This window comes from Ranitomeya imitator, chromosome 1 (genome assembly GCF_032444005.1).
Source record: "Ranitomeya imitator isolate aRanImi1 chromosome 1, aRanImi1.pri, whole genome shotgun sequence".
Classification (NCBI taxonomy): domain Eukaryota; kingdom Metazoa; phylum Chordata; class Amphibia; order Anura; family Dendrobatidae; genus Ranitomeya; species Ranitomeya imitator.
In genome coordinates this window covers 820416936-820439943 of record NC_091282.1, presented here as the reverse complement: position 1 = coordinate 820439943, position 23008 = coordinate 820416936, and the positions used below count along the sequence as shown (strand labels likewise).

The 23008-nt window shown below is 47.3% G+C and overlaps 2 protein-coding genes across 5 annotated transcripts in view; one reads left to right on the top strand and one right to left on the bottom strand.

The window, feature by feature from the left end:
* The window catches only part of THOP1 (thimet oligopeptidase 1), a 94530-nt gene extending 77833 nt beyond the window's left edge, over positions 1 to 16697 (bottom strand). Inside the window, exons 1-3 of one of the 2 annotated variants that reach the window (XM_069740168.1) lie at positions 16552 to 16697; positions 15439 to 15639; positions 5461 to 5609 (exon numbers count right to left, since the gene is read on the bottom strand). In XM_069740168.1, coding sequence (XP_069596269.1) covers positions 5461 to 5609; positions 15439 to 15639; positions 16552 to 16564 — 363 coding nt within the window. In that variant the 5' untranslated portion in view covers positions 16565 to 16697. Of the gene's footprint in view, positions 1 to 5460; positions 5610 to 15438; positions 15640 to 16469 lie in introns of both variants that reach the window. The other variant, XM_069740176.1, reaches the window with a different exon arrangement.
* Positions 16408 to 23008, top strand: part of SGTA (small glutamine rich tetratricopeptide repeat co-chaperone alpha) — a 103842-nt gene continuing 97241 nt past the window's right edge. Inside the window, exons 1-2 of one of the 3 annotated variants that reach the window (XM_069740211.1) lie at positions 16408 to 16818; positions 21936 to 22071. In XM_069740211.1, the coding sequence (XP_069596312.1) occupies positions 21972 to 22071 (100 nt within the window). In that variant the 5' untranslated portion in view covers positions 16408 to 16818; positions 21936 to 21971. Of the gene's footprint in view, positions 16819 to 21911; positions 22072 to 23008 lie in introns of all 3 variants that reach the window. The other 2 variants (XM_069740228.1, XM_069740218.1) reach the window with 2 other exon arrangements.

The following is a 23008-nucleotide window of genomic DNA, read 5'->3' as shown; positions in this document are numbered from 1 at the left end:
GAGAACAATGGACAGGCTTTCGTGGGCCTGAGCAAAGGACGGAGCCTTGATGAGGATGTCGTCGAGATATGGAAATAGGACCAAGCCTCTGACTCTCAAGATGGCCATCAGCGCCGCCATGATCTTCGTGAACACCCTTGGCGCGGTTGCGAGACCGAACGGCAGGGCGACGAACTGAAAATGATCTCGTTGCACTGCGAAGCGCAGGAAACGGTGATGTCCGGGAAATATCGGGACATGGAGGTAGGCGTCCTGGATATCTATTGAGCATAGAAACTCCTGAGCCTCCATGGAAGCAATTACTGAACGAAGGGATTCCATTCTGAAGTGTCTCAGGCGAACTCTCCTGTTCAGCAATTTGAGGTCCAGAATGGGGCGAACCTTGCCGTCTTTTTTCGGTACCACAAAAAGATTCGAGTAGAAACCTGTGAAGCGTTCATTTTCTGGGACGGGAACGATTACCCCGGATTTGAGCAGAGAAGCGATGGCTGAGAAGAAGCCCGGAACTAGAGTGGGGTCTCTTGGAGGACGGGATTGGAAGAAACGATCGAGGATACAACTTCCCTGACCCATGCATCCTCTACTGCGGAAATCCAGACGTCCCTGAAAAGGAGAAGACGGCCGCCCAATCTGGGAGCTGGGCTGGAGTCTTGCCGAGAGTCATACCGAGGTGGATCTTCCAGTCCTGGGCCTGGAGGATCTACCCTGGGAGAAGCGAGGACGCCAGGACGGAGTGGGCCTAAAGGACACCGTCTTCTTCTCTTGACGTGCCTGTGGCCTCTGTTGCTGCTGGGAAAAGGAGTTTGACGCAGCAAAGCGACGAAAAGGCCGAAAAGAACGAAACTGTCGTCTAGGAGGAGGGCGACGAGGCTTAGCCTGGGGGAGAATAGAACTTGTACCCCCAGTGGCATCCTTAATTATTTGGTCCAGCTGGGAACCAAAGAGACGAGAGCCTTGGAAGGGCAGACTAGTGAGGGACTTTTTGGAGGACAAGTCCGCCTGCCAGGCCTTGAGCCAAACGGTCCGGCGGATGGCAATGGCATTGCTGGAAGCTTGAGCCGCACAAGACGCGACATCCAGGGAGGCGGAAACCAGGTATTCACCAGCGTGCGAAATCTGGTTGGCAAGTTCCGCTAATTGCGCGGGAGGCGCCCCGTCCAGGATACCTCGCCGAAGATCCTTGGCCCATTTTGAGATGGATTTTGAAGCCCAAGTGGACGCAAAAGCTGGACATAGAGTCACTGAAGCTGCTTCAAAAGCAGATTTCGCGAAGAATTCTATAACTCTATCGTTAGAATCCTTCAGAGATGCTCCGCCGGACAGAGGAAGCACCGTGTTGGTGGACAGCCTGGACACAGGTGGATCCACCGAGGGAGAGACCGTCCAATTGGCGGTAAGTTCTGGAGAAAAAGGATATAGCACACCCAGGCGGTTTCCCCTCTGAAAACGCCTAGTGGGGTTCTCTCTCTCTCTGGACAAGATTTCCTCGAATTCAGGATGAGGAGCGAAAAATTTAGAAGGTGGTTTGGCCCGTCTAAACGAAACCGCCTGATCTGCGGGTTCCGTAGAGGGAACCTTGATGCCACAGGTTTGGTTTATTGCCCCAATGAGGTTCTGGATTGTCTCACTCATGGTGGCGATTTGGTTAGGATCCAGCTCCGAAATATCCTCCGAGGGCGCATCAGATAATGCCTCGCCTGACTCAGGGGAGGAGGATCGGTGGGACACCAACCGCGGGGGAGGGCCGAGCGGCGAGATGGAGCGCGAAGAGGACTCAGACCGACGTTCCTGCGACCCGCTGGCCACTGCAGGGGTCTGCAGGGGTAACCGATCCAGCGCGGACACTAGGGTTTGAGATACCCATGTTAAATCGGCCACCGATTGTGACAGAGAGGCGGCCCAGCCTGGGATGGGGGGGGGGGAAATCACTCTCGGGCGGAACAGCCGGGGGATCCTGGGCGGTGGGAACAATCAGGTTGCTGCAGGACTGACACAGCGGGGAGGACTGACCTGAGGGAAGTTTGCTGTTACAGGACGAACATGCAAAGTACGTGACTAAGGCAGAAGATGAAGAGGTAGGGGGACGAGAGCGGCCCCCTTTAGAGGTAGACATTTTGAGGGACCCTGAAGATGACAGTGGGTTAGGGGACAGTGGGCAGAGGGGGGTGTCAGTCTGCAGTGCAGCTACTCACGGACTCGGTCCTGGAAGATGTCACACTTGTCGATGGAGTGCCCTGAGGAGCTGTATTCAGCGCAGATAGAGCTGTGCCCACAGAAGATGCGTGCGAAGTGCGGGTGCGCTTGCGAGAGCTGGTGCTGCTGCCGGTGCAAAGCGGTGCTCACACCAGACAAGTGTCCCAGGAGGAAGGGGGCGGAGCCAGACGCAGGGGCGCCGGTAGGCAGGGCACAGTAAGTCGGGCGGGAAAAAGCCCGCCTGCAGAACCGGAAGTGAGGAGCCGAGAAACCGGAAGTAGGCCCCGGCCTAAGCCGGGACCTAAATTAGAGGCCGCCGCCGCCGGAGAAGGGAACCGCGGCGCCGGAGCAGTGCGCCGCAGGGACTGAGAAGAGCGGCAGCCTGCCAAGGCTGTCCGGGAAAGCGGAAGTGGCGGGGTCGCGGCGCCAGAAGTAGGCCCTAAATTAGAGGCCGGCGCCGCCGGAGAATCGCGGCGCCGGAGCGCCGCAGAAAGTAAGTGGCACGGCATCCTGCCAAGGGCACCGTGCAGACACAGGACGCATTGTGGCCGCCGAGCAGTGAGACCGCAGGGGGAAGCGGCGCGGCAGCCTGCTAGGCTGTGACTCTGTAAGGGGCTGTGCGGCTGCAGGGAGAGAACTGCGGCCGCCAAGGAAGAAGAGCTTAGGAGGAAAATGAGTTACTGCCCTTGTGGCTGTCCCTGGGATCCCTCTAAAATAAACGCCATGAGGGAGGACCGGGGGACATCTGGAGAAAAGATCCCGGGGGAATGGAGGGGAAATACTCACCTAAACATCCCACGCCGTTACTAACCTGAGGGGAATGAGACGTCCACGGAGCTGTGATGGACGTCCTCGTCTCCTCCAACCGACAGGCTCTGGTAGGCGAGTGGGTGGGGGACGGAGCCAGGACCGGACTTCTGAGCACGCTTCTGTGCTAGGATCTTGGTCCTAGAGAGAGATCTATGAGGATACGGGGTGGCAGTACACGCCGTACTCATAGTCCGCATTGTGGGAATACAGGTGTGACTGCTCACCCTGTATCCCTCCGGAAAAAACCTGAAAAGAAACGACGCACATTGAGGTAGATAAGGGTCTAATGAAAGACCCGTGTCCACCTCCTACTGACACTAAGCTAAACTGAAGAGTTTAATGCCAGTCGGTGGGGTGTACACTGCAGAGGAGGAGCTAACTTTTTTATTTGCATAGTGTCAGCCTCCTAGTGGCAGCAGCATACACCCATGGTTCCTGTGTCCCCCAATGAGAGGCGATAAAGAAAATCGTACAACAACTTTGGGGGTCTAATTTCTCCTGTTACCCTTGGGAAAATAAAAAAAATGGGGGCTGAAAACTTATTTTTGTGGGGAAAAAATGATTTTTTATTTTCACGGCTCTGCGTTATAAATTTCTGTGAAGCACTTGGGGGTTCAAAGTGCTCACCACACATCTAGATAAGTTCCTTGGGGGGTCTAGATTCCAAAATGGGGTCAGTTGGGGGGGGGGGGTGTTTCTACTGTTTAGGCATATCAGGGGCCCTGCAAACGCAACGTGACACCTGAAGACCATTCCATCAAAGTCTGCATTTCAAAACGTCACTACTTCCCTTCTGAGCCCTGACATGTGCCCAAACAGTGGTTCCCCCCCACATATGGGGTATCAGCATACTCATAAACTGGACAACAACTTTTGGGGTCCAATTTCTCCTGTTACCCTTGTGAAAATAAAAAATTGCTTGCTGAAAATTTTTGAGGAAAGAAAAATTATTTTTTATTGTCACGGGTCTGCGTTATAAACTTCTGTGAAGCACCTGGGGGTTCAAAGTGCTCATCGCACATCTAGATGAGTTCCATGGGAGGTTTAGTTTCCAAAATGGGGTCACTTGTGGGGGAGCTCCAATATTTAGGCACATCAGAGGCTCTCCAAACGCGACATGGTGTCCGCTAACGATTTTCATTCCCCTAATTTTTCATTCAAAAACTCAAATGGCGCTCCTTTCCTTCCGAGCCTTGCCGTGTGCACAAACAGTGGTTTCTGACCACATATGAGGCATCGGTGTACTCAGGAGAACTTGCCCAACAAATTTTAGGATCCATTTTATCCTGTTGCCCATGTGAAAATGAAAATAGAGGCTAAAAGAATTTTTTTTTATGAAAAAAAAAAAAAAAATGTACTTTTCATTTTTACGGATCAATTTGTGAAGCATCTGGGGGTTCAAAGTGCTCACTATGCATCTAGATAAGTTCCAAGTTCCTTGGGGGGTCTAGTTTCTAAAATGGGGTCACATGTGGGGGAGCTCCAATATTTAGGCACACAGGGGCTCTCCAAATGATACATGGTGTCCGCTAAAGATTGGAGCCAATTTTTCATTGAAAAAGTCAAATGGTGCTCCTTCCCTTCCGAGCCTTGCCGTGTGCACAAACAGTGGTTCCCCCCCACATATGGGGTATCGGCGTACTCAGGAAAAATTCTGCAATAACTTTCGGGGACCACTTTCTCCTTTTACCCTTAATAAAAAAATTGACGGTAAGTGTTCATTTTTTCCTTCCATGTTGCTTCTGCTGCTGTGAAGCACCTGAAGGGTTAATCAACTTCTTGAATCGCTGGTCAAATTTTAACCTTTTTAACTTCCTAGCAAAAAAAAATGTTGGTTCCAAAATAGTGCTGATGTATAGTAGACATGTGGGTAATGTTATTTATTAACTATTTTGTGTCACATAACTCTCTGGTTTAACAGAATAAAAATTTGAAAATTGCGAAATTTTCAAAATTTCCGATTTTTTCACAGATAAACGCAAAAATTATCGACCTAAATTTACTACTAACATGAAGCCCAATATGTCACGAAAAGACAATTTCAGAATTGCTAGGATCCGTTGAAGCGTTCCAGAGTTATTACCTCATAAAGGGACACTGGTCAGAATTGCAAAAAATGGCCAGGTCATTAAGGTCAAAATAGGCTGGGTCATGAAGGAGTTAATAAAACAGTGTATGTGATGTATATCACAGATGCATACACATGAACTAAACTGGTTAAACTGACATGAGTGTACTTCAGAGTTAAACATTTTGAGGACTTTTATGCAATTATGTGGCAAGACAGGTTCATAAGAAATGCAGAAATGATGCAAATGTTTGCTTCAGTTTTCCAATGCCTGCTAATGGTGCTTTATAGAACATTTAATAATACTTCATCTGGACTACGGGCAAGGAATAACCCCGAAGCATCCATTATAAGGTGGGCAGGAAACTGGTGATTAATGGTGGTCTAACCTGCAAGTGCTCAAGTCTTCTATACACATCCTCCCGCATACTTTTCTCTACATCAAACTCAGACAAGGTCTTGTCGGCCTCGGTACTTGCTGTCCGCACATCTTTATCGGAAGACACATGCTGCAGGAAATCCAGCATGTTCCTGTCAACTGTGAATAGGAAGATGAAAACACTGACATGCTGAAGGTTCCGTGGGGACAGCAACAATTGGAACGATCACAGAGAATGGGAGACATAGCCTATAGGACACATTAATCCTTTTAGTAAGGATGCAGTGCGGGAAATTTCCCAGTGTTACAACAGCGTTCTATACAAATGCTGAGCTCAGGGTTTTCTAACTAACGATTTCAGGAGCAGTGACATATAAAACCCAGAGACAGGAACATTCCACAACATTGACTTTTCCTCTATGACATTTATTAGATGAGCAGCATGGAGTCTCCTTAAAAAGGATGAATGTTAAAATAAAAGAATTAAAAACAAAACAAAAACATGCCAATAAGATTTAACAACTGGAAAGCAATGTCACAACAGTGCACTGTGTACAAGCTGCACCATTTTTAGCCACTCAAGGCTTCAAAAGCCGAGAAGTGGCTAAAAGAAGTAATCCGACCATGTGTCAGGTAGCCATAAGGCTACGTTCACACTAGCGTTGTGCGCCGCTGCGTCGGCGACGCAACGCACGCAAAAACACAGCAAAACGCACGCAAAAACGCTGCGTTTTGCGACGCATGCGTCGTATTTTGGACGCAAGAAAAATGCAACTTGTTGCGTTTTCTTGGTCCGACGCTTGCGGCAAAAAAGACGCATGCGTCGCACAACGCAGCACAACAAGACGCATGCGTCCTTCATGTTAAATATAGGGGCGCATGACGCATGCGTCGCCCGACGCAAACACGACGCAAAACGGGAAACGCTAGTGTGAACGTTACCCAACTATGTTATGTATAGATTAAAAAAGCTGGATGCTGAGCAGGTCACAGGAGGAAAACACCACAAGCAATTTCCTGATGTTTCCGTAAGAATCTTATGCTTCAAAGACTAAAAAAAAAAATATGTGGAGTGCGCATTACACCTAGACACATGAAATAAAGAAGTTTGGTTCTGTCTGGGAGGGATCTATTAAAGCTGAACAGCTTAGGTGAGAAGGGATGTAACCTAATGCCTCTTCACAGCAATATGAGGTCAATATCAGGTTATAAGAACCTATATAGGGAACTTCATGTTCCAATATTTATTAATAGTCCATGACTAGGGATGGGCAAACTCGAATATATATATATATATACACATACATACACATACACTAGATGGCAGCCCGATTCTAAAGAATCGGGAGTCTAGAATCCATATATACTTTATTTATTCAAATGTAAGAATAATACAATTAATAAATAATAGTAAGAAAGAACAAAAATAATAGGCAGTATATGGAGAAAACACCAAACAAAAGTTCAAAATTGGTGTGAAAATGTCACTGAACCACTTCACAACTAAATATATATAGTTTTGGTAAATGGTATTATCATTTTTTTGACGAAATTCGGCAGGAGCTTGAAGAGCAACGTCACTGGGCCCGCCTCCACGCAGTAGAAACTTGCTGTGAGGTAAAAATTCAAAAATCACACCAAAATGGCGGGTGGAGTGTGTCACAGTACGGCACGTTTCTGATTGGTCGCTCGCAGCAGGCGGCAACCAATCAGACACTGGACACTGTTGACATCACTTATCTCCGGACATTAGCTCCGGACAAAGCCACGGAAGTTGGCACAAATTGCAGGAAGTAGTATTCTAGGCAAATATATATATATATATATACAGTGGGGCAAAAAAGTATTTAGTCAGTCAGCAATAGTGCAAGTTCCACCACTTAAAAAGATGAGAGGCGTCTGTAATTTACATCATAGGTAGACCTCAACTATGGGAGACAAACTGAGAAAAAAAAATCCAGAAAATCACATTGTCTGTTTTTTTAACATTTTATTTGCATATTATGGTGGAAAATAAGTATTTGGTCAGAAACAAAATTTCATCTCAATACTTTGTAATATATCCTTTGTTGGCAATGACAGAGGTCAAACGTTTTCTGTAAGTCGTCACAAGGTTGCCACACACTGTTGTTGGTATGTTGGCCCATTCCTCCATGCAGATCTCCTCTAGAGCAGTGATGTTTTTGGCTTTTCGCTTGGCAACACGGACTTTCAACTCCCTCCAAAGGTTTTCTATAGGGTTGAGATCTGGAGACTGGCTAGGCCACTCCAGGACCTTGAAATGCTTCTTACGAAGCCACTCCTTCGTTGCCCTGGCGGTGTGCTTTGGATCATTGTCATGTTGAAAGACCCAGCCGCGTTTCATCTTCAATGCCCTTGCTGATGGAAGGAGGTTTGCACTCAAAATCTCACGATACATGGCCCCATTCATTCTTTCATGTACCCGGATCAGTCGTCCTGGCCCCTTTGCAGAGAAACAGCCCCAAAGCATGATGTTTCCACCACCATGCTTTACAGTAGGTATGGTGTTTGATGGATGCAACTCCGTATTCTTTTTCCTCCAAACATGACAAGTTGTGTTTCTACCAAACAGTTCCAGTTTGGTTTCATCAGACCATAGGACATTCTCCCAAAACTCCTCTGGATCATCCAAATGCTCTCTAGCAAACTTCAGACGGGTCCGGACATGTACTGGCTTAAGCAGTGGGACACGTCTGGCACTGCAGGATCTGAGTCCATGGTGGCGTAGTGTGTTACTTATGGTAGGCCTTGTTACATTGGTCCCAGCTCTCTGCAGTTCATTCACTAGGTCCCCCCGCGTGGTTCTGGGATTTTTGCTCACCGTTCTTGTGATCATTCTGACCCCACGGGGTGGGATTTTGCGTGGAGCCCCAGATCGAGGGAGATTATCAGTGGTCTTGTATGTCTTCCATTTTCTAATTATTGCTCCCACTGTTGATTTCTTCACTCCAAGCTGGTTGGCTATTGCAGATTCAGTCTTCCCAGCCTGGTGCAGGGCTACAATTTTGTTTCTGGTGTCCTTTGACAGCTCTTTGGTCTTCACCATAGTGGAGTTTGGAGTCAGACTGTTTGAGGGTGTGCACAGGTGTCTTTTTATACTGATAAGTTTAAACAGGTGCCATTACTACAGGTAATGAGTGGAGGAAAGAGGAGACTCTTAAAGAAGAAGTTACAGGTCTGTGAGAGCCAGAAATCTTGATTGTTTGTTTCTGACCAAATACTTATTTTCCACCATAATATGCAAAAAAAATATTAAAAAAACAGACAATGTGATTTTCTGGATTTTTTTTTCTCAGTTTGTCTCCCATAGTTGAGGTCTACCTATGATGTAAATTACAGACGCCTCTCATCTTTTTAAGTGGTGGAACTTGCACTATTGCTGACTGACTAAATACTTTTTTGCCCCACTGTGTGTGTGTATATATATATATATATATATATATATATATATATATATATATATATATATATATATATATATATATATATATATATATATATATATATATATATATACACACACATCCCTTTTTATTTATATAGAACAATCACATGTAAAACAAAGCTGTGGGGTATTAGGGTATGTGCACACGTTGCAGATTTCCTGCAGATCTGCAGCTTTTTTTTCTGCGCAGAAACGCTGCAGATCTGCAAGTGATTTACAGTACAATGTAAATCCATGGGGAAAAAAAATGCTGTGCTAATGGTGCAGAAAAATCAGCACGGAAAATTCAGCAGATTCAAAAAAGAACCATGTCAATTCTTTGTGCAGAACTGCTGCGTTTCTGCACCCATTCCATAGTAGAAATCTGCAGGGGTAAAAAAAAAAAAAAAAAGGAAGAAATCCACACAAAAATCTGCAACGTGTGCACATACCAAAAAAGGTGCAGATTCTGACCTGCGTTTTCTGCCATGAAATACAGAATCTGAACAGAAAATTCCACAGTCAAATCTGCAACGTGTGCATATAGACTTATACTTTTCCTCTACTTGTTCCATTCCCGAATTTAACTTACAAATACTTACTGTATTTTACAGGCTATAAGACACACTTTTTTGGAAAAAATAGGAAAAAAAAAATTTGCGGCGCATGCGCAGATTGAGATCTTGGGCGAGATCACAATCTGTGCATGTGCCGCCTCAGACAACCATTTCCTGAAACCCACCGCCAAAAAATAAATGCGCAGCTCCTGCCTCAAGGCTCACTTTTTATTTAAGCCAAAGGTTCCGCAGCCTCGCATCACCAGGTCAACCCCTCCTGCCAGCCCAAAGCCCTCAGCATCGCCACACTCCTGCCACCACAGGCTTCCTGCAGCAGGGACCCTGCCTCCTGTGACCACGCTCCATCGCAGCTGTCCCCCACCCTGTAAGTTACATTTGGAATATAAGACACACCCATTTTCAAGATAGGTAAAGTGTGTAACGAGAAGAAAAAAGAAAGTTACGGTATTTCAAAATGACAGAATTAGGTTCTCCTTTGTTTATTTATTTTTTTTATAGTTAGCCACAACATTGCAAAGAAAAAAAATATATAATATCCACTGCAAATCAGGATCAGTATAAACCATAAGCTCAGGGAGCAAAGAAAGAAGAAAAGACATAAAAAGCTTTCACACAGCTCCATCAACTAAAAAAAAAAATGTAAAAAACAGATGTCAAAACAAGGCTACAAAAGCTATTTTTTTTTGGACCACTTAAAAAAAAAAAAAAAAAAACAGCAAAAATTAAATTACCTTGGTATCACTCATTAATCTGAGCTCTTAATCATATTGCCAGTTCATTTATACAGCACAATAAAAACAAAACAAAAGCCAAAAACTACTGGAGAATTGTGTTTTCAATACAATTTCACCATGCTTAGAATTTTTGTCCCTGCTAGTTTTCCAGTTCGTTGAATAGTTTAATTCAAAAGTACAACACATCTCACCATAAACCCTCATATCATTAAATGGATGCAAACAAGAAAATAAAAAGTTGTTGCTTTTCGAAGAATGGGAGAAAAACACAAAAATAAAAAATAACACTTGGGAAGGGGTTAAAAAAAAAACCTGTCATATAGCTTCATCATCAGAAAATTAAGACTTTATGAGCCTTAAAGGGACTGTTCAAACCAAGGGTGGCCGCTCGATGCTTCACGGCAGGGCCAATCTATGTACATAATTGTCTAAGGGTCACTTCCGTCTGTCTGTCTGTCCTTCTGTCACGGTTATTCGTTCGCTGATTGGTCTCGGCAGCTGCTTGTCATGGCTGCCGCGACCAATCAGTGACGGCCACAGTCCGATTAGTCCCTCCCCTACACTCACTGCCCGTCGCCCGCTCCGTAATCCCCACCGCTCACACAGGGTTAATGGCAGCGGTAACGGCCCATGGTGTAACGCGCTGTGTTACCGCTGCTATTAACCCTGTGTGTCCCAACTATTTACTATTGATGCTGCCTATGCAGGACTTCAATGGGCTATAGGTGAGTATATGTTTATTTTATTTTTTAAGTCTCTACAATACGCGGCTCTGTGCTGGGTTATATACTACGTGGCTGGGCTATATACTACGTGTCTGGGCTATATACACTACGTGGACATGCATATTCTAGAATACCCGATGCGTTAGAATCGGGCCACCATCTAGTCATTTATATACTCCTTCCCTCCTGCTTGCTGCCCATCTACAACCCCTGGCAAAAATTATGGAATCGCCGGCCTTGGAGGATGTTCATTCAGTTGTTTGTGTAGAAAAAAAAAAAAGCAGATCACAGACATGGCACAAAACTAATGTCATTTCAAATGGCAACTTACTGGCTTTAAGAAACACAAAGAAATCAAGACCAAAAAATATGGAAGTCAATAATGGTTACTTTTTTTACCCAAGCATAGGGAAAAATTATGGGATCACTCAACTGTGAGGAAAAAAAAATTATGGAATCATTAAAAAAAAAAAAAAAAAAAAAAAAAAAAAAAACACACTCCAACACATCACTAGTATTTTGTTGCACCACCTCTGGCTTTTATAACAGCTTCAACATCAAAATCCCACATTATTAAATGCTAGGGACAAAGAAGAGATCCACATGCTATATTAAAAACCATATTTTCTTTATTAAGGCCACAAATGACAATATACTATAAAAAACATAAAAAAGCAAAATGCCGTCTAGGGGACGCCATATTAGCTTAAATAGGAAAATTTCCCAAATGTAACACTGATCACATACATTTTATTATATCACCAACCAAAGGAGTTATTGAACCAGCAAAATCAATCCAGCAAATGTCCAAAAACATGCATAAATATACCCAGGCCAAATAATCCCTAATGCAGTCTGTACTAGCAAGTCTACCCTCTGTTAAAATTAACATACAGGGACATAGAAAAAATTCCTATCTGCCGACACTGCTTAGTGGCTTTTGGAATGCATGCCACAAAATCTTCATAATGTAAAATGCTATTTAGAGCAATTTTACATTGCCAAATTAATGTGAAAAGTTAGTAGTTACCTACAACGTGGATGATCCTGGCGTCCCCTTACCCCGACGTGGCACCTGACCGGCACTGGACACCGCTGATAGGTTCAGGTTACAGCATTCCAGAATGCTGTAGATAAGCCCCTGATGCTGGTGGGCTTAGTTCACCTTCGATTTTGGGGGTGACAGGTTCCCTTTAAGGAAATTAATATTGACCTCTCTCCACACCCATTGGCGTGGAGAGAAGTGAATATTCATTGCCTTCATAAGCAGGGACACGTGATCGCTCGGCTAGAAGAGTTGCTGGCAGGGCTGTGGAGTCGGAGTTAGTTTTGGTTGAAGTTGGAGTCGATAGAAATGTACCGACTCCAGCTTTAAAAAAAAAAAAAAAAAAAGTATTAATATTTCATAATTGAACTTTCATATGAATTTTATAAATGCTACTCAAATATATATGTTCTATCAAACTATGAACAACAGTGATAAGGAGTTCTGCTGGAGATAGAGACATTTCTAAAGGTACCGTCACACTCAGCAACTTTGCAAAGAGAACGACAACAATCCATGATGTTGCAGCGTCCTGGATAGCGATCTCATTGTGTTTGACACGCAGCAGCGATCTGGATCCCGCTGTGCCATTGCTGGTCGGACCTAGAAGTCCAGAACTTTATTTCGTCGCCAGGTCGGCGTGTATCGTCATGTTTGACATCAAAAGCAACGACGCCAGCAACGAGCATAGGGCCCCTAGATGTGTGTCGAATCAGTACACTCCAGCTGTTTGACATGGAGCTAACAACCAGCGAGAACGAGAAGTGAGTCGCCGTTACGTCACTGGATCGCTCCTGCATCGTTCTGGGGTTGCTGTGTTTGACGTCTCTACAGCGACCTAAACAGCGACGCTGCACCGATCTAGTTTAGGTCGGCTCGTTGTCTATATCGCTGCAGCGTCGCTGAGTGCGACGGTACCTTTATTTCTTGTGTGTCACTGTTCTCCACTGCCCTGATCTAATCTTATACTTGGTTAACCCCTTCATGACCGTGGGATTTTTCGTTTTTCCGTGTTCGTTTTTCGCTCCCCTCCTTCCCAGAGCCATAACTTTTTTATTTTTCCCGTCAATTTGGCCATGTGAGGGCTTATTTTTTGCGGGACGAGTTGTACTTTTGAACGACACCATTGGTTTTAGCATGTCGTGTACTAGAAAACGGGAAAAAAATTCCAAGTGCGGTGAAATTGCAAAAAAAGTGCAATCCCACACTTGTTTTTTGTTTGGCTTTTTTGCTAGGTTCACTAAATGCTAAAAATGACCTGCCATTATGATTCTCCAGGTCAGTACGAGTCCATATCAAAAACCTGACCGGCACATCCAAACATAGACTAAGTGTGAACAGGTGCTGAACCTAGAGTCGCCAACTCGTATATAGTTAAGTAAATAAGGCAGCACACTGCAGCGCTAAAACATGTAAACTTGAAAACACGAAATTTGAACTGCATTACTGCACTAGAAATATGAAAAATGAGAATGTACCCATTCAGATGGAGACATTTATTCTCAGCGAGGTAAGGCAAACGTAGGACCTGGTATAAGAGAGATGCCGTAAAGGGGCTACCAGGTACACATAAAATTGGCCATTTTTATGCGCTAAAAGCTCTCATTTTTCATATTTCTAGTGCAGTAATGCAGTTCAAATTTCGTGTTTTCAAGTTTACATGTTTTAGCGCTGCAGTGTGCTGCCTTATTTACTTAAGTACGAGTCCATAGACACCAAACATGACTAGGTTATTTTTTATCTAAGTGGTGAAAAAAAATTCCAAACTTTGCTAAAAAAAAAAAAAAAAAAAAAATTGCGCCATTTTCCGATACTCGTAGCATCTCCATTTATCGTGATCTGGGGTCGGTTGAGGGCTTATTTTTTGCGTGCCAAGATGACGTTTTTAATGATAGCATTTTGGTGCAGATACGTTCTTTTGATCGCCCGTTATTGCATTTTAATGCAATGTTGCGGCGACCAAAAACACGTAATTTTGGTGTTTCGAATTTTTTTCCCGCTACGCCGTTTAGCGATCAGGTTAATGCTTTTTTTTAATTGATAGATCGGGCGATTCTGAGCGCGGCGATACCAAATATGTGCAGATTTGATATTTTTTTTATTGATTTATTTTGATTGGGGCGAAAGGGGGGTGATTTAAACTTTTATATTTTTAACATTTTTTTCAACTTTTTTTTTTTTTTTTACTTTTGCCATGCTTTAATAGCCTCCATGGGAGGCTAGAAGCAGGCACAACTCGATCGCCTCTGCTACATAGCAGCGATCTGCTGATCGCTGCTATGTAGCAGAAATGGAGGTGTGCTGTGAGCGCCGACCACAGGGTGGCGCTCACAGCCACCGGCGATCAGTAACCATAGAGGTCTCAAGGACCTCTATGGTTACAATTGAGACGCATCGCCGACCCCCGATCATGTGACGGGGGTCGGCGATGACGTCATTTCCGGCCGCCCGGCCCGTAGCGGTAGTTAAATGCCGCTGTCTGCGTTTGACAGCGGCATTTAACTAGTTAATAGGTGCGGGCAGATCGCGATTCTGCCCGCGCCTATTACGGGCACATGTCAGCTGTTCAAAACAGCTGACATGTCCCGGCTTTGATGCGGGCTCACCGCGGAGCCCTGCATCAAAGCAGGGGATCTGACCTCGGACGTACTATCCTGTCCAAGGTCAGAAAGGGGTTAACCTCATGCTGCCCCAACCCCCCTACTTACAATGTATGAAACAAAGTGAAAATGTGTTGCAAATTCTTAGTAGTAAAGCTCCTCCTCTAGACTAGATGTTCTTATTAACTGCATAACAGTGTTTATTGCATATTTACTTACAAGAGTTTAAAAAAGTTTATAAAAGTTATTTGCTATATTCTAATAAATACAGTTTTTGCTCTAAGTGGACTGATTACTTATAGGATGGTGAGAAACTGAATAAGCACGATTTTAATATTTGACAACAATTTATTGTTACGAATTGGCCATTTATGAATGAGTTGGAGCCGGAGTCAGAACCTGATAAAATCCAGTAGTCGGAGTTGCAACTGTGGCTTACCGACTCCACAGCCCTGGTTGCTGGTAGCGGAACGATATGCAGTGAGGGCGCGCAGGGAAAGTAAGTAGGATTTTTTTTTGTTTATAGGGATGGGGAGCCATGCACACCAGGACAGCGATGGGGGAGCCATGCACACCAGGACAGGGATGAGAGGACAATGCATACCCGGTTTATACTTCAGTCAATATGTTTTTCATGGCAAAATTAAGTGCCTTGGCTTATACGTGAGTATATATGGCAATTATAAAGAAAAAAAATTTGCATTTAAAAATACAACTTATTTAGCAAAATTTAAAAAAGCTCTCATAGCTGCTACATTAATGGAGGTAATAACGTGTGTTATTCTACCATTAATCCTCATCCAAGAGCAGCGAGCTGTTTCCCCGGGGCCAGGGCTCCCCTTCAGTCAGTTAGCAGCTCACCTGCATACTCCACCTCCACGTCAGCCAGCACCTTCAGCGTGTTCTCATAGGACACATGGTCCGTCTCCAGGCTACCCACACCGTCATACACACGCTTGGTTTTCTCAATAAGCTTGGCAGCCATTGAGCGGATTTGTTCTGGAGTAAGATCCCATCGGAGCCGGTTCTCTTCCTTCTTAGGAGGCAATTCCATCATATGATCTACAGAAAGAGAAAATATGGTCAGATCTCAACCATGCTGAAGTCGGTTTCCTATTCGTCCAGTTTCTTATTTGGGGCTAAAGTTGGTTTCTTTTTCGACAATTTATTTTTTTCTGTTTTTTACAGGTTTAACGTAAAAAAAATAAAAATACAATAATATAATTCATTACAGCGAGGCACCCTGATGTGAATGTGCATAAAATCAGCTACAGATTTTATAAAACTGGCACAAAGATAGCAATGAAGGGCGTCTCACAGCACCATTACATACACAGTGGTATCAAAGTGGGAAAATAGACTTTCGCAGACCTGGGCTAAGCTGGAGTGGCCTGAAGTTGATGTGGGCCATCACTGTATGTCATGTTGGCGTGAGATCAGTGGCCCAAAGTCATTTAACCCCTGAAAAACACCACTTATCCAAATCTGTGAAAAGTGGCCATTTGCCCCAAGCTGAAGACCTGAATGTGATGCGGGGCACCCTGATGTGTCTGCAGTGTGCGAGCAGTGGCCCAAAGTCATTTAACCCTTTCAAGAACACCCTTCATTGCCCATTTTGATGCCCGGTTTATAACTTTTGCAGCTGACTGTATTCACATCAGGGCGCCTCGCTGCATTCTAGCTTATTATTGTCACTTTTGTCACTAAACTTGTAAAAAAATAAAAAATACAGAAAAAAAAATAAAAAATATAGAAAAAAAATAAATGGACTAAGAAACCAACTCCTGCCCTGGATAATAAACCCCACGTCAGCTCTCCACCCCCATCCTTGCGGAGTAGGGGCGTTCTGGGAGAACAAGGATTCGGGTAGCAGCAAAGGAGGCCGAGCATACCGTGCTCCTCTGTGCCGGACAGCCAGGCGACGCCACTGCTGCTACCCCCACCCGTGCCCGAGGACCACGCTGCTACCGGTACCTGTAGGGGCCATGTCCTCCGCCTGTCACAGAAGCCTCCAGAGCAGCCGCGCGGTGCAGTGTGGGAGGGGCAGTCACGTGTGCGGGGAGGGCTCTCCAGTGTAGCTGGCCCCGTGGTGCTGTATTTACAATATGGCCGGTGCACTGCGCCTTGTGTGACGCGCCAATCCTGGCGCCTGCGGATGACGTCACTTCCGGCGCTGCCTTCACCACATCACCAGTTTCCGCATCCGCTTTGAGGGACGGTGGTCGCATGTGAGTTGTGCTGGTAAGACGGACACTTGTTCATTGCCCGGGGGGCCTAGTGGATTGTCGCCACCATTGCTGCTTACAGGACGAACGCTTCTGCATGCGGCGCAAAGCAGTGGCTGATAACAGAGAGCGATAGACGTGTGACCAGTAAGCCCATGGGGCAGTGTACGGGAAGGTTCCCCACACTCAGTGTCATCCCCCCTGGCGAGGCTCTTCTGCCGGTGGTACTGGTGGTAGGAGAGACCACCCATGTCAGATTGGAGGGGTCCGGCCCCAGTACGGGAGCAGCTCTGCAGTTCCCATCAGTGGCTGCTACACAGTAGGCAGAACTATAGGATAATAAGCACATTGTGTACATCAGCTGATTGGAGGGGTCCGGACTGCCAATGATCGGGTATTAATGATCCTTCCTATGGCTAGGTCCTGGAATCCACCTTAACGAAAAGATAAATAGTATAAAAATTAAGGTAAAAAGATTGCCCCATTTATTCCATGGCGCTTTACACGCGAGGTGGGGTATACATAATAAAAACAGGTACAATAACCTGGAACAATACAAGTCATAACTGGTACAGTAGGAGAGAGGACCCTGCCCGCGAGGGCTCACTATCTACAAGGGATGGGTGAGGATACAGTAGGAGAGAGGACCCTGCCCGCGAGGACTCACTATCTACAAGGGATGGGTGAGGATACAGGAGGAGAGAGGACCCTGCCCGCGAGGACTCACTATCTACAAGGGATGGGTGAGGATACAGGAGGAGAGAGGACCCTGCCCGCGAGGGCTCACAATCTACAAGGGATGGGTGAGGATACAGTAGGAGAGAGGACCCTGCCCGCGAGGACTCACTATCTACAAGGGATGGGTGAGGATACAGGAGGAGAGAGGACCCTGCCCGCGAGGGCTCACAATCTACAAGGGATGGGTGAGGATACAGTAGGAGAGAGGACCCTGCCCGCGAGGACTCACAGTCTACAAGGGATGGGTGAGGATACAGGAGGAGAGAGGACCCTGCCCGCGAGGGCTCACTATCTACAAGGGATGGGTGAGGATACAGGAGGAGAGAGGACCCTGCCCGCGAGGGCTCACAATCTACAAGGGATGGGTGAGGATACAGTAGGCGAGAGGACCCTGCCCGCGAAGGCTCGCAGTCTACAAGGGATGGGTGAGGATACAGGAGGAGAGAGGACCCTGCCCGCGAGGGCTCGCAGTCTACAAGGGATGGGTGAGGATACAGTAGGCGAGAGGACCCTGCCCGCGAAGGCTCGCAGTCTACAAGGGATGGGTGAGAATACAGTAGGAGAGAGGACCCTGCCCGCGAGGGCTCACAGTCTACAAGGGATGGGTGAGGATACAGTAGGAGAGAGGACCCTGCCCGCGAGGACTCACAATCTACAAGGGATGGGTGAGGATACAGGAGGAGAGAGGACCCTGCCCGCGAGGGCTCACAGTCTACAAGGGATGGGTGAGAATACAGGAGGAGAGAGGACCCTGCCCGCGAGGGCTCGCAATCTACAAGGGATGGGTGAGGATACAGTAGGAGAGAGGACCCTGCCCGCGAGGACTCACTATCTACAAGGGATGGGTGAGGATACAGGAGGAGAGAGGACCCTGCCCGCGAGGACTCACTATCTACAAGGGATGGGTGAGGATACAGGAGGAGAGAGGACCCTGCCCGCGAGGGCTCACAATCTACAAGGGATGGGTGAGGATACAGTAGGAGAGAGGACCCTGCCCGCGAGGACTCACTATCTACAAGGGATGGGTGAGGATACAGGAGGAGAGAGGACCCTGCCCGCGAGGGCTCACAATCTACAAGGGATGGGTGAGGATACAGTAGGAGAGAGGACCCTGCCCGCGAGGACTCACTATCTACAAGGGATGGGTGAGGATACAGGAGGAGAGAGGACCCTGCCCGCGAGGGCTCACTATCTACAAGGGATGGGTGAGGATACAGGAGGAGAGAGGACCCTGCCCGCGAGGGCTCACAATCTACAAGGGATGGGTGAGGATACAGTAGGCGAGAGGACCCTGCCCGCGAAGGCTCGCAGTCTACAAGGGATGGGTGAGGATACAGGAGGAGAGAGGACCCTGCCCGCGAGGGCTCGCAGTCTACAAGGGATGGGTGAGGATACAGTAGGCGAGAGGACCCTGCCCGCGAAGGCTCGCAGTCTACAAGGGATGGGTGAGAATACAGTAGGAGAGAGGACCCTGCCCGCGAGGGCTCACAGTCTACAAGGGATGGGTGAGGATACAGTAGGAGAGAGGACCCTGCCCGCGAGGACTCACAATCTACAAGGGATGGGTGAGGATACAGGAGGAGAGAGGACCCTGCCCGCGAGGGCTCACAGTCTACAAGGGATGGGTGAGAATGCAGGAGGAGAGAGGACCCTGCCCGCGAGGGCTCGCAATCTACAAGGGATGGGTGAGGATACAGTAGGAGAGAGGACCCTGCCCGCGAGGGCTCACCGTCTACAAGGGATGGGTGAGGATACAGTAGGAGAGAGGACCTTGCCCGCGAGGGCTCACAATCTACAAGGGATGGGTGAGGATACAGTAGGAGAGAGGACCCTGCCCGCGAGGGCTCACCGTCTACAAGGGATGGGTGAGGATACAGTAGGAGAGAGGACCTTGCCCGCGAGGGCTCACCGTCTACAAGGGATGGGTGAGGATACAGTAGGAGAGAGGACCCTGCCCGCGAGGGCTTACAATCTACAAGGGATGGGTGAGGATACAGTAGGAGAGGGGACCCTGCCTGCGAGGGCTTGCAATCTACAAGGGATGGGTGAGGATACAGTAGGAGAGGGGACCCTGCCCGCGAGGGCTCACAGTCTACAAGGGATGGGTGAGAATACAGTAGGAGAGAGGACCCTGCCCGCGAGGGCTCACAGTCTACAAGGGATGGGTGAGGATACAGTAGGAGAGAGGACCCTGCCCGCGAGGGCTCACAGTCTACAAGGGATGGGTGAGGATACAGTAGGAGAGAGGACCCTGCCCGCGAGGGCTCACAATCTACAGGAGGAGAGAGGACCCTGCCCGCGAGGGCTCACAATCTACAAGGGATGGGTGAGGATACAGTAGGAGAGAGGACCCTGCCCGCGAGGGCTTACAATCTACAAGGGATGGGTGAGGATACAGTAGGAGAGGGGACCCTGCCCGCGAGGGCTTACAGTCTACAAGGGATGGGTGAGGATACAGTAGGAGAGGGGACCCTGCCCGCGAGGGCTTACAATCTACAAGGGATGGGTGAGAATACAGTAGGAGAGAGGACCCTGCCTGTGAGGGCTCACAGTCTACAAGAGATGGGTGAGGATACAGTAGGAGAGAGGACCCTGCCCGCGAGGGCTCACAATCTACAGGAGGAGAGAGGACCCTGCCCACGAGGGCTCACAATCTACAAGGGATGGGTGAGGATACAGTAGGAGAGAGGACCCTGCCCGCGAGGGCTTACAATCTACAAGGGATGGGTGAGGATACAGTAGGAGAGGGGACCCTGCCCGCGAGGGCTTACAATCTACAAGGAATGGGTGAGGATACAGTAGGAGAGGGGACCCTGCCCGCGAGGGCTCACAGTCTACAAGGGATGGGTGAGAATACAGGAGGAGAGAGGACCCTGCCCGCGAGGGCTTACAATCTACAAGGGATGGGTGAGGATACAGGAGGAGAGAGGACCCTGCCTGTGAGGGCTCACAGTCTACAAGAGATGGGTGAGGATACAGTAGGAGAGAGGACCCTGCCCGCGAGGGCTCACAATCTACAGGAGGAGAGAGGACCCTGCCCACGAGGGCTCACAATCTACAAGGGATGGGTGAGGATACAGTAGGAGAGAGGACCCTGCCCGCGAGGGCTTACAATCTACAAGGGATGGGTGAGGATACAGTAGGAGAGGGGACCCTGCCCGCGAGGGCTTACAATCTACAAGGAATGGGTGAGGATACAGTAGGAGAGGGGACCCTGCCCGCGAGGGCTCACAGTCTACAAGGGATGGGTGAGAATACAGGAGGAGAGAGGACCCTGCCCGCGAGGGCTTACAATCTACAAGGGATGGGTGAGGATACAGGAGGAGAGAGGACCCTGCCCGCGAGGACTCACTATCTACAAGGGATGGGTGAGGATACAGCAGGCGAGGGTAGAGCTGGTCATGCAGCGGTGTGGTGATTACCGCAGGCATTTATAAAATGAATCCAGGGCTACTCGTTTTTCTACATCGGACAGACGTCTTCCTCAGGCCGGACATGTGACATGTCGCACGTTTATGGGATTGAAAGCCTAGTCGCTGTACACTGAAATCTCCCGACCAGGGGTTGATTCTGTGTTTTTCACAGCAGCTGCATGCATTGCTTCTGATCTAGGTATGGGTGTTGGACTGCTGCTCAATTTCAACTTTCGGGGCGATTCATCAAGATTGATGTACAAGTGAATATGGCGCATTTGATACCCAGCGTGTGCCGTCACCAGAAATGTATAGCAGCTGTTGGCTGAAGAACATTTCTGGAGTAAGTTATTCTCCGTCTTGCCCATGTACACCCACAGCGGCATAGCTGGCCATGACTGGCGTATAAATGTCAAAGGTCGCAAGTTTATGAAGGTGTTTTATGCCAGAATTTTGATGTAAGCACCTTATGCACTTTACACACAAATATCTAGATATCATGGTGTAGAAAGACAAAGGTAACTCATTAGGATGCTTATGTCTAAAATCTGCTGTGAACGCCTTATTAAATCATAATATTTGTGCGTAACTCCTCAGTTAGGGCAAATATAGCAGCGTTTGCCATCTACATGCCAGTCTCGGCCAGCTGCAGTGAATCGGGTCAGTGTACGCCATTGAGCGCTTTATTAAGACTGACATGCGCTACACCAGTCATAGTGATTCACCCCCAAAGTATATTAGGACGTTCTACGTGTTGTTATACTGATTATATCAGATTCCCAGATGTTGGGTGTCCCGGCCAATTATTTCCTGTCCCTTAGTGCATCCGGGCATACCGTAGTGTTACGGGATGTGTCTGAGATACGGTTACAACCTGAGAAAACATCTTGCTGCTGCTTTCATGTTAAGTGTATTTCTATGTGTACCCATTACCCTGGTCTGCATAGTAAAATGCCAGACAGCTGGCATCATGTCTTTGCAGGTGCTACTCTTGTGAGGACAGGAGTTTACATATACCATGGCAGAGAAGAAGCGCTTGGCATTTTCTATCATCCAGTATCTCCAAGACCAGCTTCATAATGGCGGACTTTCCTCTGATGCCCAGGAGAGTCTGGAAGGTATGGGATTTGGCATTTCCATGGTCTGTTATTTTATTTTCCTCAACACTGTGTTTTTGGGTGTAGTTTTTTTTTTGTATTCTTTTGTAAAGCAAAGATCAGGTGACTGTGAAACAACTGTCAGCAGCAGGAGCCCCTCCAGCAGTGTAGGGGTGTTTATTAAAGGGATTTTGTCAGCACAGAATGACTGTTCAAACTAAGTTCTGCTGCTCAGAGCCAAATGGCGGGGCCAATCATAGTGGTTTCCATCATTCTCCACCCCCTTATTTGATTGACAGCTCTGGTTTCATAGAAACAGAGAAGGGTGGTGATAGCGGGACAACAAGCGGTGGGAAGGTGTATATAAATGATGGTTCCGCCGTCGAGCGCCTGTACTTGGCTTGACCAGTCATTCTGCTCCGACAGTCCCTTTAATTCTGAATAACCAAATGAAGGAGCCCCTTTAAGTTCTGTCTTGTCAGAAACTCTTGTTCTTTGGTGTGTAGGAAGGTTAACCTGTTCCTCCCCTCCTGCAGAGGTCAGACAACACAGAAGAAAATAAGCATGGATGCAGGAGGGGAGGTAAGGGGTAACCTTCTCACATGTGCCCCTGTCCTCTATTTGATCCCCTGTGGTTGCTCAAAGATGGATTGCAGGTGTCATGTTACAGCCCATTATCCTCTATGAAGGGGGGAGACAAACTTAAAGCTCTACAAGTGTTTTGCATCACTTCAGAGCTTGATTCAGATAAACACAGCTCAGCCCTGCTGTATAATGTGCTGAGAAAGGAGCATGGACAGCACCTCTAAAAATCATACATTGATCTAATGCCGCTAAGCAGAAAGATATATAACATGAGGTTCTTGGGTTTAACATTCTGATCAGGGTGTATGAAGCCCACTGCCACATCACGGTGAACATCTCAGCAGTTCCTAACTTCTATTACCTTAAAGGAGCG